This window comes from Polistes dominula, unplaced genomic scaffold (assembly GCF_049000335.1).
Source record: "Polistes dominula isolate Pdom_NZ unplaced genomic scaffold, Pdom_raw_medaka contig_78, whole genome shotgun sequence".
In the NCBI taxonomy this organism is placed as follows: domain Eukaryota; kingdom Metazoa; phylum Arthropoda; class Insecta; order Hymenoptera; family Vespidae; genus Polistes; species Polistes dominula.
Genome location: NW_028301042.1, coordinates 1,965,703 through 1,982,948, shown reverse-complemented (window position 1 = coordinate 1,982,948; position 17,246 = coordinate 1,965,703). Strand labels below are relative to the sequence as shown.

General features: G+C 21.8%; 2 protein-coding genes and 2 long non-coding RNA genes across 4 annotated transcripts in view; 3 read left to right on the top strand and 1 right to left on the bottom strand.

Moving 5' to 3' along the window:
• LOC149031730 (uncharacterized) overlaps positions 1-2,998 on the bottom strand; it is a 52,640-nt gene extending 49,642 nt beyond the window's left edge. The window contains exon 1 of the long non-coding RNA XR_016177430.1: positions 2,804-2,998. This is a non-coding gene — a long non-coding RNA (uncharacterized LOC149031730). The remainder of the gene's footprint in view (positions 1-2,803) is intronic.
• LOC149031731 (uncharacterized) lies at positions 1,435-2,400 on the top strand. The gene is made up of 3 exons (XR_016177427.1): positions 1,435-1,941; positions 2,031-2,163; positions 2,317-2,400. It is a non-coding gene; the product is annotated as an uncharacterized LOC149031731 (long non-coding RNA).
• A 1,196-nt stretch (positions 2,999-4,194) lies between the features above and the next one.
• LOC149031729 (uncharacterized) lies at positions 4,195-5,919 on the top strand. Its single transcript, XM_089174912.1, has 4 exons — positions 4,195-4,341; positions 5,282-5,427; positions 5,514-5,646; positions 5,771-5,919. The coding sequence occupies exons 1-4, from the start codon at positions 4,195-4,197 to the stop codon at positions 5,822-5,824; spliced, it is 480 nt and encodes a 159-aa protein (XP_089031038.1). The 3' UTR covers positions 5,825-5,919.
• Positions 5,920-14,446: 8,527 nt separating this feature from the next.
• LOC149031728 (uncharacterized) lies at positions 14,447-17,171 on the top strand. The gene is made up of 4 exons (XM_089174911.1): positions 14,447-14,605; positions 16,650-16,795; positions 16,886-17,018; positions 17,118-17,171. The coding sequence occupies exons 1-4, from the start codon at positions 14,447-14,449 to the stop codon at positions 17,169-17,171; spliced, it is 492 nt and encodes a 163-aa protein (XP_089031037.1).
• The last annotated feature ends 75 nt before the right edge of the window (positions 17,172-17,246 follow it).

Here is a 17,246-nt window from a genome sequence, read left to right as displayed (position 1 = left end):
CGAATGACTATGATTGCAATGAAAGAAAACTTGTGCGCATGTTCTTAGAAAATAAAAGTAGAGGGTAGAAAACAACCCTTCCCTAATTGTTGGGAACAACACACCTGTTATCATACACACTGTCAGGTATAAGTTTTGTAATATTGAGAATAGTATCAATTCTACACAGATAATCATAATTATAATAAGTGGGGGATAAGATAATTACGTTGTATCGATTAGATCATTAGAATTTATTTTTCATGTTCACTTAAAGACAAATGGGAACGCATAAAACAAATCAATGTGTTAGTTTGATGTTTGCTTTCTTCTAGTAAACGTTAAGTATATCAATTGATATGTTTTTAAAAGCAGTTTACTCATACGAACAACATTTTCTATTTTCACAAAAATTTGTCTGTTTTGCTATTGGTATATCACCTAATATAGATTCAAATAAACGTTTATCTCTGTTTCTAGTAATATTCATATGTACTCAACCATTATTTATACAATTGGTAATATGTTAATTATATTCATAAATTCATTAAATTTGATTTTTAAGTTAACAAAAATTTACATAGTTCTGTTATAATATTATACTGTAAGTATAGTATTACGTTTAGTTGTTTTTTTTATTATTTCAGTGTTATCAGCTTGTGACGATAAATTTTCAATTGGAATTGGCGACAAAATTTTTACAAAGAATATTAGCATTGCTATTGTTTTATAGCATTTATTGGTTTCTATATACTTACGTCGAACCAGTTATTATTATTTTTATTTATTTTGTATTTATTAATAAATTTCATATGAATTAATAGATGTTATTTTTAGAGAACATTAGTTTTTGCTCACGTTAAAAAAGATTATGAATTAGTATCTGATAACGAGGAATTAAATATTATTGAAGAATATACTAAACAAAGCAAATATTGTACAATATTTATAATTGGTAAGAAACATTAATTACTTAGTAGTTTAATTAATAAAAATTGTCTTACTATATTAATGTTTTTTTTTTTTTATTGTTACAGTTTGTTCTAATTCGTACATTATGTTGGCAACATTTCCATCTATCATAAAAATTATTTTTTATTACTTAGGTATATTTGATGATATTCATTTAACTCTACCATTATCCTTAAATGATGTTTTTGAAGTAGAATTTCGATACTATTGTCAACTTGTTTATCAAATTATGGTATTCTATGTTGTAATCATAGTGTTAACCATATGTATTGCATCCTATTTGGTAGTTTTACAGCATGCATTTAGTCAATTTAAAATTATAGCGTAAGCGTTTTAATATTTAAACAAATAATTATGTATTTACGTGAAAATAAATGATATACATTTTATTAGATATTTTATTTTAGAATGAAAATACGTCGACCATTTGTCAATGATCATTTGAATAATGAAAAATCTTTGGACGAGTGGGATTGGATCATCGATATCATCATACGTTACAAAAGAGCTATGGAGTTAGTTTAACTTAAGATTATTTGTTTTGTTTTCTTTTTTTGAATAAATGATAATAATTATAAACCAAAAAAATAATATGATTTTGCAAAAATGTTGTATTATAATTTGTCTTTTTCATTTTCTTTTTGGTTGGAGATTAATCGATTCAATCAATGCTTTATCAGAGATCATTTTATTGATTATAATTTTTTTCTTGATGCTAATGATCATTTTAAATTTCGTTTGCGTAAGTATAGAATAATTATAATATTCATCATAATAATTAGAACATTTTGTTGTTGTTGTTGTTGAAATTAACAACTTTATTTTCTTTTTTTTTTTTTTGTAGATTTTTCAATTATCGGCGAATTGGAATAACATAAGCGAGAATGTTGATATGTTCATTTTCATATTGGTTTCTATGTTTAGTGTTTTTATTTATTTTTACATTGGACAAGAATTGATGAATCGGAGTAATTCCGTTTTCGATGAATTGTAAGTTTAGGAAAATTCGTAGATATACTTTTTCAAATTAATCATCAATATACATTTCTCTCACGTGTCATTGTTATTTTATTTTTCAGGTGTCAAGTACCGTATTACATTTTATCTGTAAAAACTCAAAAATTATTGTTATTTTTGATAACGAGAAGCATGAATACGAGTTTCCTTTCGATTGGTGGCTTATACGTATCATCGCACGAAGTATTTTCTGCGGTAATATTAAAAACATATTATCTTCAAATTATTAAATATTAAAATAAATGATAAATATTATTCATTATTCAATGATAATATATTGACTATTAATTATAACATTGTTTTATATTTAATATTCGATGTTTTTTAATGTTTTATTTTTTATTCTAGTTATTGCAAAAAACATTTTCTATTGCAACTGTTTTTTACAGTATGAAATCATGAAACTATAGTAATAGAAAAAATGAAGTAGACATGTGTATAGTTTTCAGAATTAAATAGTAAATGTATATTTAATTATATGTGCAATAAAATGACATTGTTCGTATAAATCATGCTGGGCTATTTGCATAAATTTTTGTATAATATGACTATTGATTTCTTAAATATATTATTCAAATTATATTCTAACAACATGAAGTATTTCAGTAATAATTTACGTACTGAAACATTTTCTTGTCATTATTTTATTTAAAACAAATATTTAGTTTATATTATACTAATCAATTATACAACTGATGTTGCTTTTATACTGTTCCTTAAAATATGGATTCTAAAATAGTTTTGTTTTCAAAGATATTACAGAGTGTAAGAAGAAAATGAAGAATTTAATTCATGTATAATAAGTTACACAGAGAATACTTTTAAATAATCTTACCTTGATCAAAAAAACTCACGTTGTTTTATTAATAATTATTACAAAAATTTTATAAATAAATCAACAGCATTCTCAGACTTCTCACAGTATTTTCGTTTTATAAACAAAAAATTCAAATATAGTCACTTTCATTTAAGTGACAGTGAAAAAGTGTGAATATCCTACTTGCATTTATTTAAACAAATAATCATAGTAACACTATAATCATTAGTTTATTTTATCTAAATAATTGCACTATTTTTGTAACACTAATACACAAACCAATATCAAAGTTTTGATTAAAGAAAGTAAACCAAAAATGTTCACTGATATGTTTTAAAATATAAGTTTACTGCACCATGGTTGGAAAACGAATGACTATGACTATAATAAAATGAAACTTGTGCGCAAGTCCTTTGAAAATGAAAGTGGAAGGTACAAAACAACCCTTTTTTTAATTGCTGGGAATAACACACCTGTTATCACATACATTCTAAGGTATACAGTTTTACTTTTGCATGTATTTATTCTACACAGGTAACCCTAATTATAATAAGTGGGGATAAGATTATAATGTTGTATTGATTAGATCATTATAATTCATTTTTTATGTTCACTTAGAGACAAATGGGAACACATAAAACAAAGCAATGTGTTAGTTTGATGTTTGCTTTCTTATAGTAAACGTTACGTATACATTGATATGTTTTTAAAAGCAGTTTACTCATACGAACAACATTTTCTTTATTCCAAAAAATTTGTCTGTTTTGCTATTGGTATATCACCTAATCTAGATTATAAAAAACGTTTATCTCTTTTTCTAATAATATTTATATGTACTATACCATTATTTGTACAAATGGTAATATGTTAATTATATTCATAAAATCATTACATTTGATTTTTAAGTGAACAAAAATTTCGATAGTTCTGTTATAATAATATACTGTAAGTGCAGTATTACGTTGTGTTGTTTTTTATTATTTCAGTGTTATCAATTGTTAACGATAAATTTTCAATGGAAATTGATGATCCAATTGTTGCAAAGAATATTAGCATCACTATTGTTTTATAGCTTTTATTGGTTTCTATATTCTTACGTCAAAACAGTTATTATCATTTATATATTTTGTTTTATTTTATATTATTTTTTACTTATTTTTATGTTACTTACGAATTAATAGATGTCATTTTTAGAGAACATTAGTTTTTTCTCATATTAAAAAAGATTATGAATTAGTATCTGATAATGAGGAATTAAATATTATTGAAAAGTATTCTAAAGAAAGTAAATATTATACAATACTTATAATTGGTAAGAAACATTAATTACCTAGTATTGTTATTAATAAAAATTGTCTTATTATAATAATGTCTTTTTTATTGTTACAGTTTGTTCTAATTCGTACATTATGTTGGCAACATTTCCATCTATCATAAAAATTATTTTGTATTACTTAGGTATATTGGACGATATTCGTTTAACTCTACCATTATCCTTAAATGTTTATTCTGAAATAGGATTTCGATATTTTTGTCAACTTGTTTATCAATTAGTGGTATTCTATATTGGAATTATAGTGTTTACCATATGTATGTCAAACTATTTGGTAGTTTTACTGCATGCATTTAGTCAATTTAAAATTATTGCGTAAGCTTTTTAATATTTAAACAAATAATTATGTATTAAGGTAAAAATAATATAATATATATTTCATTAGATATTTTATTTAAGAATGAAAATACGTCGACCATTTGTCAATGATCATTTGAATACTGAAAAATCTTTGGATGAATACGATTGGATCATCGATATTATTAAACGTTATAAAAGGGTTACCGAGTTAGTTCAATTTATTCTAATTTTAGTGAATAATAATTACAAAAAAAAAGTTGATTACAGTAGTTTTTTTTTTTATTATTTCTCTGTCATTATTCTTGTTTGTTTTTTTTTTGTTGAAGATTAATCAATTTGACCAATGCTTTAACAATGATCATTTTATTGATCACAATATTTTTTATTACACTGATTCTCATGATCAATTTCATTTGCGTAAGTTTAATTTTCATATTTTACGTTATTAATCGAATATATATAAAAATTTTTTTCTAAATTCTTTTTAACTTAGTCCATAGGATAGTTTTTATTGCGTTTATTTTTTATTTTTTTATCGCAACATTAAAGATTTATTATTTAGAGGTTATTTAAGCCTCTCGGTACTGTACAATTTTAAAAGATGGCACTGTACTACAATTCAATTATTTCAAGTTTTTTTTCAGGTTTTCGTATAGCTCAACTAATCTTAATTTTTATATTTTTTCTTGTATTATTATTTTATATATTTTATTTAAATTGTACTATTATTTTGTATGTTGTTACAATTTACAAAATAAATAAAAATACTATATATATATATATTCGATTAAAATAAAATAAGATAGAAATATATTTACAAAGATTTATTTGTCATTGAATATATTTTTATTTATTTATTGTAGATATTACAATTATCCTTTGATTTGCAAGATATTAGCGAAAAGATTGAAATGTTTGTTTTCAACGTTCTTACTATGTCTAGCATTTTTATTTATTTCTACATTGGACAAGAATTGTTAAATCACAGTAATTACGTTTTCGAAGAATTGTAAGTCTAAAATAATTCAGAGTTTTTATATCTGTTAATTTAATTTTCAAAAAATTGTTAACATATAATTGTTATTTTATTTACAGGTGTCAAGTACCGTTTTACATGTTATCGATAAAAACACAAAAGTTATTTTTATTTTTAATAACCAGAAGCATGCAACCGAGTTTTCTTTCTATTGGTGGTTTTTTCGTATCATCTCTCGAAGTTCTTTCAGCGGTAATTTAAACATATTTTATATAATAATAAAATAATCTTTTAATTTTAATTAATTTGAATATATTCAAATAATAATAATAGCAATACAATTTGTTTTTATTAATAATTGAATTTTTTGTCCTAGGTAATGCAGAAAACATTTTCTTTTTCAACTGTATTTTACAGTATGAAATCATGAAACTATAGTAATAGAAAAAATGAAGTAGACATGTGTATAGTTTTCAGAATTAAATAGTAAATGTATATTTAATTATATGTGCAATAAAATGACATTGTTCGTATAAATCATGCTGGGGTATTTGCATAAATTTTTGTATAATATTACTATTGATTTCTTAAATATATTATTCAAATTATATTCTAACAACATGAAGTATTTCAGTAATAATTTACGTACTGAAACATTTTCTTGTCATTATTTTATTTAAAACAAATATTTAGTTTATATTATACTAATCAATTATACTACTGATGTTGCTTTTATACTGTTCCTTAAAATATGGATTCTAAAATAGTTTTGTTTTCAATGATATTACCGGGTGTAAGAAGAAAATGAAGAATTTAATTCATGTATAATAAGTTACACAGAGAATACTTTTAAATAATCTTACCTTGATCAAAAAAACTCACGTTGTTTTATTATTTATTATTACAAAAATTTTATTAATAAATCAACAGCATTCTCAGACTAAACAAAAAATTCAAATATAGTCACTTTCATTTAAGTGACAGTGAAAAAGTGTGAATATCCTACTTGCATTTATTTAAACAAATAATCATAGTAACACTATAATCATTAGTTTATTTTATCTAAATAATTGCACTATTTTGGTAACACCAATACACAAACTAAAAGCAAAGTTTTTATTGAAGAAAATAAACCATAAATGTTCACTGACATGTTTTAAAATATAAGTTTACTGCACCATGGTTGGAAAACGAATGACTATGACTATAATAAAATGAAACTTGTGCGCAAGTCCTTTGAAAATGAAAGTGGAAGGTACAAAACAACCCTTTTTTTAATTGCTGGGAATAACACACCTGTTATCACATACATTCTAAGGTATACAGTTTTACTTTGGCATGTATTTATTCTACACAGGTAACCCTAATTATAATAAGTGGGGATAAGATTATAATGTTGTATTGATTAGATCATTATAATTTATTTTTTATGTTTACTTAGAGACAAATGGGAACACATAAAACGAAGTAATGTGTTAGTTTGATGTTTGCTTTCTTATAGTAAACGTTACGTATACATTGATATGTTTTTAAAAGCAGTTTACTCATACGAACAACATTTTCTTTATTCCAAAAAATTTGTCTGTTTTGCTATTGGTATATCACCTAATCTAGATTCAAAAAAACGTTTATCTCTGTTTCTAATAATATTCATATGTACTATACCATTATTTGTACAAATGGTAATGTGTTAAATATATTCATAAAATCATTACATTTGATTTTTAAGTGAACAAAAATTTCCATAGTTCTGTTATAATAATATACTGTAAGTACAGTATTACGTTTTGTTGTTTTTTATTATTTCAGTGTTATCAATTGTTAACGATAAATTTTCAATGGAAATTGATGATCCAATTGTTGCAAAGAATCCTATCAACACTATTGTTTTATAACATTCATTGGTTTCTATATACTTACGTCAAAACAGTTATTATCATTTATATATTTTGTTTTATATTTTATATTATTTGTTACTTATTTTTATGTTACTTACGAATTAATAGATGTCATTTTTAGAGAACATTAGTTTTTTCTCATATTAAAAAAGATTATGAATTAGTATCTGATAATGAGGAATTAAATATTATTGAAAAGTATTCTAAAGAAAGCAAATATTATACAATACTTATAATTGGTAAGAAACATTAATTACCTAGTATTGTTATTAATAAAAATTGTCTTATTATAATAATGTCTTTTTTATTGTTACAGTTTGTTCTAATTTGTTCATCATAGTAGCAATATTTCCATCTATCGTAATAATTATTTTGTATTACTTAGGTATATTGGATGATATTCGTTTAACTCTACCATTATCCTTAAATGTTTATTCTGAAATAGGATTTCGATATATTTGTCAACTTGTTTATCAATTAGTGCTATTCTATATTGGAAATATAGTGTTTACCATATGTATGTCAATCTATTTGGTAATTTTAAAGCATGCATTTAGTCAATTTAAAATTATAGCGTAAGTGTTTTAACATTCAAATAATAATTATGTATTAAGTTTAAAATAAATAATATATATTTCATTAGATATTTTATTTAAGAATGAAAATACGTCGACCATTTGTCAATGATAATTTGAATACTGAAAAATCTTTGGATGAATACGATTGGATCATCGATATTATAAAACGTTATAAAAGGGCTACCGAGTTAGTTAAATTTATGATAGTTTTTCATAAGTGAATAATATATTTAAAAAATATGATTACATTAGTGTTTTGATTATTTTTCTGTCATTTTTCTTGTTTGTCTTTTGTTAAAGATTAATCAATTTAATCAATGAATTAAAACAGATTATTTTATTGATCATAATTTTTTTTATTACACTGATACTCATGATCAATTTCATTGGCGTAAGTTTAATTTGTTATATTTTACGTAATTAATTGAATATATATATATAAATTTTGTATAAATTTGTTTTAACTTAGTACAAAGGATAATTTTTATTTTTTACCGCTAAATTAAAGATGTATTATTTAGAGTTTATCTATGTCTTTTGGTACGGTAAAATTTTAAAAGATGGCACTGTACTACAATTCAATTATTTCAAGTTTTTTTCAGGTTTACATATGACTCTACAAACCTTAATTTTTATATATTTTTCGTGTATTATTATTTTACGTATTCCATTTTAAGTGTAGTATTATTTTGTATGTTGTTACAATTTACTAAATAGTTAAAAATACTATATATATATATATTCGATTAAAATAAAATAAGATATAAATATATATTTAAAAAGATTTATTTGTCATTGAATATATATTTTTATTTATTTATTGTAGATATTACAATTATCCTTTGATTTGCAAGATATTAGCGAAAAGATTGAAATGTTTGTTTTCAACGTTCTTACTATGTCTAGCATTTTTATTTATTTCTACATGGGACAAGAATTGTTAAATCACAGTAATTACGTTTTCGAAGAATTGTAAGTCTAAAATAATTCAGAGTTCTAAATATGTTAATTTAATTTTCAAAAAATTGTTGACATATAATGGTTATTTTATTTACAGATGTCAAGTACCGTTTTACATGTTATCGATAAAAACACAAAAGTTATTTTTATTTTTAATAACCAGAAGCATGAAACCGAGTTTTCTTTCGATCGGTGGTTTGTTCGTATCATCTCTCGAAGTTCTTTCAGCGGTAATTTAAACATATTTTATATAATAATAAAATAATATTTTATATTTTAAATAATTTTAATATATTCAAATAATAATAATAGCAATACAATTTGTTGTTATTAATAATTGAATTTTTTGTTCTAGTTAATGCAGAAAACATTTTCTTTTTCAACTGTATTTTACAGTATGAAATCATGAAACAATAGTAATAGAAAAAATAATGGAGACAGGTTTATAGTTTTTAGAATTGAAACGTAAATGTGAATTTAATTATATGTGGAATAAAATGACATTGTTCGTATAAATTATGCTAGGGTATTTGCATAAATTTTTGTATAATATTACTATTGATTACTTAAATATATTATTCAAATTATATTCTAACAACATGAAGTATTTCAGTAATAATTTACGTACTGAAACATTTTCTTGTCATTATTTTATTTAAAACATATATTTAGTTTATATTATACTGATCAATTATACAACTGATGTTGCTTTTATACTGTTCCTTAAAATATGGATTCTAAAATAGTTCTGTTTTCAATGATATGACCGGGTGTAAGAAGAAAATGAAGAATTTAATTTATGTATAATAAGTTACACAGAGAATACTTTTAAATAATCTTACCTTGATCAAAAAAACTCACGTGGTTTTAATAATAATTATTACAAAAATTTTATTAATAAATCAACAGCATTCTCAGACTTCTCACAGTATTTTCGTTTGATAAACAAAAAATTCAAATATAGTCACTTTCATTTAAGTGACAGTGAAAAAGTGTGAATATCCTACTTGCATTTATTTAAACAAATAATCATAGTAACACTATAATCATTAGTTTATTTTATCTAAATAATTGCACTATTTTTGTAACACCAATACACAAACTAAAAGCAAAGTTTTTATTGAAGAAAATAAACCATAAATGTTCATTTATATGTTTTAAAATATAAGTTTACTGCACCATGGTTGGAAAACGAATGACTATGACTATAATAAAATGAAACTTGTGCGCAAGTCCTTTGAAAATGAAAGTGGAAGGTACAAAACAACCCTTTTTTTAATTGCTGAGAATAACACACCTGTTATCACATACATTCTAAGGTATACAGTTTTACTTTTGCATGTATTTATTCTACACAAGTAACCCTAATTATAATAAGTGGGGATAAGATTATAATTTTGTATTGATTAGATCATTATAATTCATTTTTTATGTTCACTTAGAGACAAATGGGAACACATAAAACAAAGCAATGTGTTAGTCTGATGTTTGCTTTCTTATAGTAAACGTTACGTATACATTGATATGTTTTTAAAAGCAATATACTCATACGAACAACATTTTCTTTTTTCACAAAAATTTGTCTGTTTTGCTATTGGTATATCACCTAATATAAATTCAACTAAACGTTCATCTCTTTTCCTAATAATATTCATATGTGCTCAACCATTTTTTATACAAATGGTATTATGTTAATTATATTCATAAATTCATTAAATTTGATTTTTAAGTTAACAAAAATTTACATAGTACTATTATACTATTATTCTATTGTATTACAGTATTACATTGTGTGGTTTTTTTTATTATTTCAGTGTTATCAGCTTTTGACGATAAATTTTCAATTGGAATTGACGATCAAATTGTTACAAAGAATATTAGCATCACTATTGTTTTATAGCTTTTATTGGTTTCTATATTCTTACGTCGAAACGGTTATTATTATTTATATATATATATTTTTTTCTATAATATTATATATTATTTTGTATTTATTTGTAAATTACGTATGAATTAATGGATGTTATTTTTAGAGAACATTAGTTTTTTCTCATATTAAGAAAGATTATGAATTAGTATCCGATAACGAGGAATTAAATATTATTGAAAAGTATGCTAAACAAAGTAAATATTATACAATATTTATAATTGGTAAGAAACATTATTTCCATAGTAATATAATTAATAAAAATTGTCGGACTATTTTAATTTTTTCTCTCTCTCATTGTTACAGTTTGTTCTAATTTGTACATTATGTTGGCAACATTTCCATCTATCGTAAAAATTATTTTTTATTACTTAGGTATATTTGATGATATTCATTTGACTCTACCATTATCCTTAAATGGTGCTTCTGAAATAGGATTTCGATATTTTTGTCAACTTGTTTATCAATTAGTGCTATTCTATATTGGAATTATGGTGTTTACCATATGTATGTCAAACTATTTGGTAGTTTTACTGCATGCATTTAGTCAATTTAAAATTATTGCGTAAGCTTTTTAATATTTAAACAAATAATTATGTATTAAGGTAAAAATAATATAATATATATTTCATTAGATATTTTATTTAAGAATGAAAATACGTCGACCATTTGTCAATGATTATTTGAATGCTGAAAAATCTTTGGATGAATACGATTGGATCATCGATATTATTAAACGTTATAAAAGGGTTACCGAGTTAGTTCAATTTATTCTAATTTTAGTGAATAATAATTACAAAAAAACAAAGTTGATTACAGTAGTTTTTTTTTTTTTATTATTTCTCTGTCATTTTTCTTGTTTGTTTTTTTGTTGAAGATTAGTCAATTTGACCAATGCTTTAACAGAGATCATTTTATTGATCACAATTTTTTTTATAACTCTGATACTCATGATCAATTTCATTTGCGTAAGTTTAATTTTCATATTTTACGTGATTAATCGAATATATATATATAAATTTTTTTCTAAATTCTTTTTAACTTAGTCCATAGGATAGTTTTTATTGCGTTTATTTTTTATTTTTTTATCGCAAAATTAAAGATTTATTATGTAGAGGGTAATTTAAGCCTCTTGGTACTGTACAATTTTAAAAGATGGCACTGTACTACAATTCAATTATTTCAAGTTTTTTTTTTTCAGGTTTTCGTATGACTCAACTAATCTTAATTTTTATATTTTTTCTTGTATTATTATTTTATATATTTCATTTTAATTGTAGTATTATTTTGTATGTTGTTACAATTTACTATATATATATATTCGATTAAAATAAATTAAGATATAAATATATTGAAATGGATTTATTTGTCATTGAATATTAATTTTTTTTTTTTTTATAGATATTTCAATTATCTGTTGATTTGCAAAATATTAGCGAAAAGATTGAAATGTTTATTTTCAATATTTTTACTATGTTTAGCGTTTATATTTATTTTTACATCGGACAAGAATTGTTAAATCACAGTAATTACGTTGTTAAAGAATTGTAAGTCTAAAATAATTCAGAGCTTTTATATCTGTTAATTTAATTTTCAAAAAATTGTTAACATATAATTGTTATTTTATTTACAGATGTCAAGTACCGTTTTACATGTTATCGATAAAAACGCAAAAGTTATTTTTATTTTTAATAACCAGAAGCATGCAACCGAGTTTTCTTTCGATCGGTGGTTTGTTCGTATCATCCCTCGAAGTTTTGTCAGCGGTATAATTTAAACATATTTTATATAATAATAAAATAATATTTGAACTTTATATTAATTTGAATATATTAAAACAATATTAATAGTAATACAATTTGTTGTTATTAATAATTGAATTTTTTGTTCTAGTTAATGCAGAAAACATTTTCTTTTTCAACTGTATTTTACAGTATGAAATCATGAAACAATAGTAATAGAAAAAATAAAGGAGACAGGTGTACAGTTTTCAGAACTGAAAACTGAAGGTATATTTAATTATATGTGCAATAAAATGACATTGTTCATATAAATTATGTTGGTATTTGCATACAATTTTGAATAATATTATTATTGGTTTCTTAAGTGTATTATTTAAATTATTATTTAACAAAATTAAATATTTCAGTCTTAATGTACATACTAAAACATTTTCTAATCATTATTATTAATCAATTACGACTGATGTTGCTTTTATACTGTACAATAAAATATTTCTAAATAATTTTACCTTGATTGAAAAAAATTCACGTGGTTTTAATAATAATTATTACAAAATTTTTTTAAATAAATCAACACCATGCTCAGACTTCTTACAGTATTTTCGTTTTATAAACAAAAAATTCAAATATAGTCACTTTCATTTAAGTGACAGTTGAAAAGTATGAATATCATACTTTCATTTATTTAAACAAATAATCATACTAACACTATAATCATTACTGTACTTTATCCAAATAATTGCACTATTTTGGTAACACCAATACACAAACTAAAAGCAAAGCTTTTATTGAAGAAAATAAACCATAAATGTTCACTGATATGTTTTAAAATATAAGTTTACTGCACCATGGTTGGAAAACGAATGACTATGACTATAATAAAATGAAACTTGTGCGCATGTTCTATGAAAATGAAAGTGGAAGGTACAAAACAACCCTTTTTTTAATCATTGGGAACAACACACCTGTTATCACACATACTGTAAAGTACACATTTTGACTTTTGCATGTATGTATTAAATGTATGTATTAAAATTAATTAATAATAATACATGAATATATTAAATTGGAAAATAATTATCTTAGAATAAAAATAAAAAATAAAAAAATGTAGAAAAATTTAAATTATTTATGTAAAATAAAATATTATTTGCTCAACTTACATTGAATGAATGAAATCTGCCTGTGTTAATTGAATTAATTAGTAAATTATTCACAAGATAAATAATTCATATAAATGTTCATATTTCTTAGTGCAATTGAAAAGAAAAAATCAAACAAAACCACTGGCATTTTAGTATCAGTAATAAAAATGAAAAAAAAAATAACATATTTTTATTTATTAACAAAAAAAAATCACAGTAATATTAGAAACATTAATTACAATGTTTTATTCATTTAAATATATTTTATTCAAATAATTGCACTATACTTTTATAATAAAAAAAAAAAATACACGAGCAAGGATTTTTCTTAAATCAAATGAAAACACAAAAATATTAACTGAATCTTTGTAAAAAAAAACAAAAAAAAATAAGTGTGCACTGCACGGTGGTTTGAAAACGAATGACAATGATTTCAATGAAATGAAACTTCTGCGCATGTCTTTTGAAAATTACAAATATCAGGTGTAAAACAACCCTTTTTTTTTTTAATCATTGGGAACAACACACCTGTTATCATGTAAAGTACACATTAATACTTTTGCATGTGTATTTTATATATATTCTACACAGATAACCGTAATAATAATCAATAGTTTTAGGATTATTGTGAATGATTGTTTTATCGATTAGATTATTATAATTTTATTTGTTTATATCGAGTTTTAGATATAACCAATTGAATGACGAGATTTATTATGTACAATGTATGATTGAAAAGTGTAAGTGTTTTTTCTCTTCATGTTTTTCTTTCTTTCATTTGAAATTCATTTCATATTTCGACATGTTACTGAAAGCATTAAACTCATACGAAAGACATTATCTTTATACTAATAAATTTGTTGGATTTACTTTAGGTGTATTATCTGATATAAGTTCATTTAAACGTTCTATATTTTTTAGGATAATATTCATTAGCAGTATACCAGGTTTTTTTCAAATGGTAATATTAAATCGTTTTCATATATATATATATATATAAATAAAATTGTTTATAATATATATTTTAATTAATATTATAATATTATAATTATAATAATCAAATTATGTAATATAGTTTATATTAAATTATAATATAAATTAAATTAATTATAATTAAAATAATATTTAATTATAATGAATAATAATATATAATTTAACTAATAGTATAATATTATAATTATAATAATCAAATTGTGTAATATAATTTATATTAAAATTATAATATAAATTAAATTAATTATTATTGTAATAATATTTAATTTTAATTAATAATATTATATATTTTATTATATATAATATAAATATTATTATATAATAAAATATATATATATATATATATATATATATATATATATATATATATTTAAAATTAATTATTAAGTATTAATATTAAAGTTTATTATATTTCGTATTTATGATTTTTTGTATTAATTGCAGTTTTATCGATTGATCACGATGAATTATAAATTGGAGTTGCTGATCAAATTGTTACAAAGAATATTATGCGGATTATCATTTTTTTCCATATTTTGGTCCGTTTATTTTAACGTCGAAATAGTTGGTATCATTTGTTTTATTTTTGTTATTTTTTTTTTTTCTAAACTTTAGTTTAATTTTTAATCGATTTACATATGTATACGTTTTTATAATTAGATATTATTTTCAGAGAACATTAATTTATGAACACATCAAAGAAGATTACAAATCCATTTTGGATGACGAGGAACTTAATATTATAAATAAATATACTAAACTGGGCAAATATTGTACAATATTTTTTATTGGTAAGAATTATTTGAATTTTTATTAAAAAAAAAAAAAAAAAAATAGATAAAATTTTTTTTTACATTTTTTTATTTGTATTTTCGATTGTTGCAGTTTTCTTCAATCTGCAGTTCGTGTTATTAACATTTCCATCAATTTTAACAATTATTTTGTATCATTTAGGTTCACTTGATAATCCACGTTTAACATTACCTTTATCCTTGGATAATATTACTGAAATTGGCTCGTTATCTTATTGTTTACTTATTTATCAAATATTAATATTATATATAGTATTAACAATAACAATGATATGTATGTCAACGTATTTGTCATTTATATTTCACATCTCTGGTCAATTCAGTATAGTAATGTACGTATTTTAATTATAAACAATTCATAAATTATCTCTTTTTTTCTAACCTGTCAATTAAATTAATTGTTCATTAAATTACATGGATTTATTTTAATTTTATATGATGGTTTTTTTGTTCTTTTTTTTTTTTTTTTAGAATGAAAATACGACGACCATTTATCAAGGATGACTTTTGTCATGAAAAATCTTTAAATGAATATGATTGGATAGTTGATATTATCAGACGTTATAAAAGGGCTACCAAGTTAATATAATTTATTATAATTTTTTTTTTTTTTATTAAAATAGGTTGTGAAAGGAGAGGAATTTAATTTTTAAATTTTTTCTTTTGTTTCTTTATTTTATTTTATTTTTTTTTTCAAGGCTAATGGATTTTCTTAATGCTATTACCAAAATGTTATTATTGTTGACAACATTTTTATTCTCTTTAATAATCATTTTAAATTTCGTTTGTGTAAGTAATTTTATTATTTCATATATTGTATAATAATTATATAATATTTGAATGTTTATTTATGATTGTCTATTTTATTTTCAATTTATTTTGAATTTATTTTATTAATTTTACTTATTGAATTATTTTATTTTGAATTTTGAATTTTGGAATTTATTTGAAATTATTTTATTAATCTTAATAATTGAATTATTTTATTTTGAATTTTGAATTTATTTTGTATTATTTTATTAATTTTATTAATTTTATTAATTGAATTATTTTATTTGGAGTTTATTTTAAATTATTTTATTAATTGTATTAATTGAATTATTTTATTTTAAATTTATTTTAAATTATTCTAATAATTTTATTAATTGAATAAATTCATTTTGAATTTTGTTTCTTTCTTTTTTTTTTTTGTCATTTTAGGTACTTCAATTAACCACGGATTTCAAACAAATGATTCAAGATATTGAAATAATTATGTTTGTAATTGGTTCACTTTTCATTGTTTATATTTATTTTTACATTGGACAAGAATTGTTGAATCACAGTAGTAATGTTTTCGAAGAATTGTAAGAATATTAAATATTTCAACAATTATATATTTGTTAATTTAAATATCAAAAAAAAATATATATATATATATTTAATTTATATTTTAGGTGTCAAGTACCATTTTATCTATTATCTGTAGAAACACAAAATTTGTTCTTATTTTTGATGTCGAGAAGCATGAAACCATGTTACATTTCTATAGGTGGTTTGTTTGTATCATCTAACGAATCTTTTGCTGCGGTAATTAACAATAATTAATACAAAAATTAAAAAACAGATTATCGTTAACAAACGTCTTTTTTTTTTTTTAATTAATAATTAATTTGTTAATTATTTTAGTTACTACAAAGGGCATTTTCTTTTGCAACAGTATTTTACAGCATCAGGTCATGAACACAAACTTTTAATGAAATTATAATTGACTGCTATATAAATGAAATTTGACCAATTAAATAATTTATCTTTTAT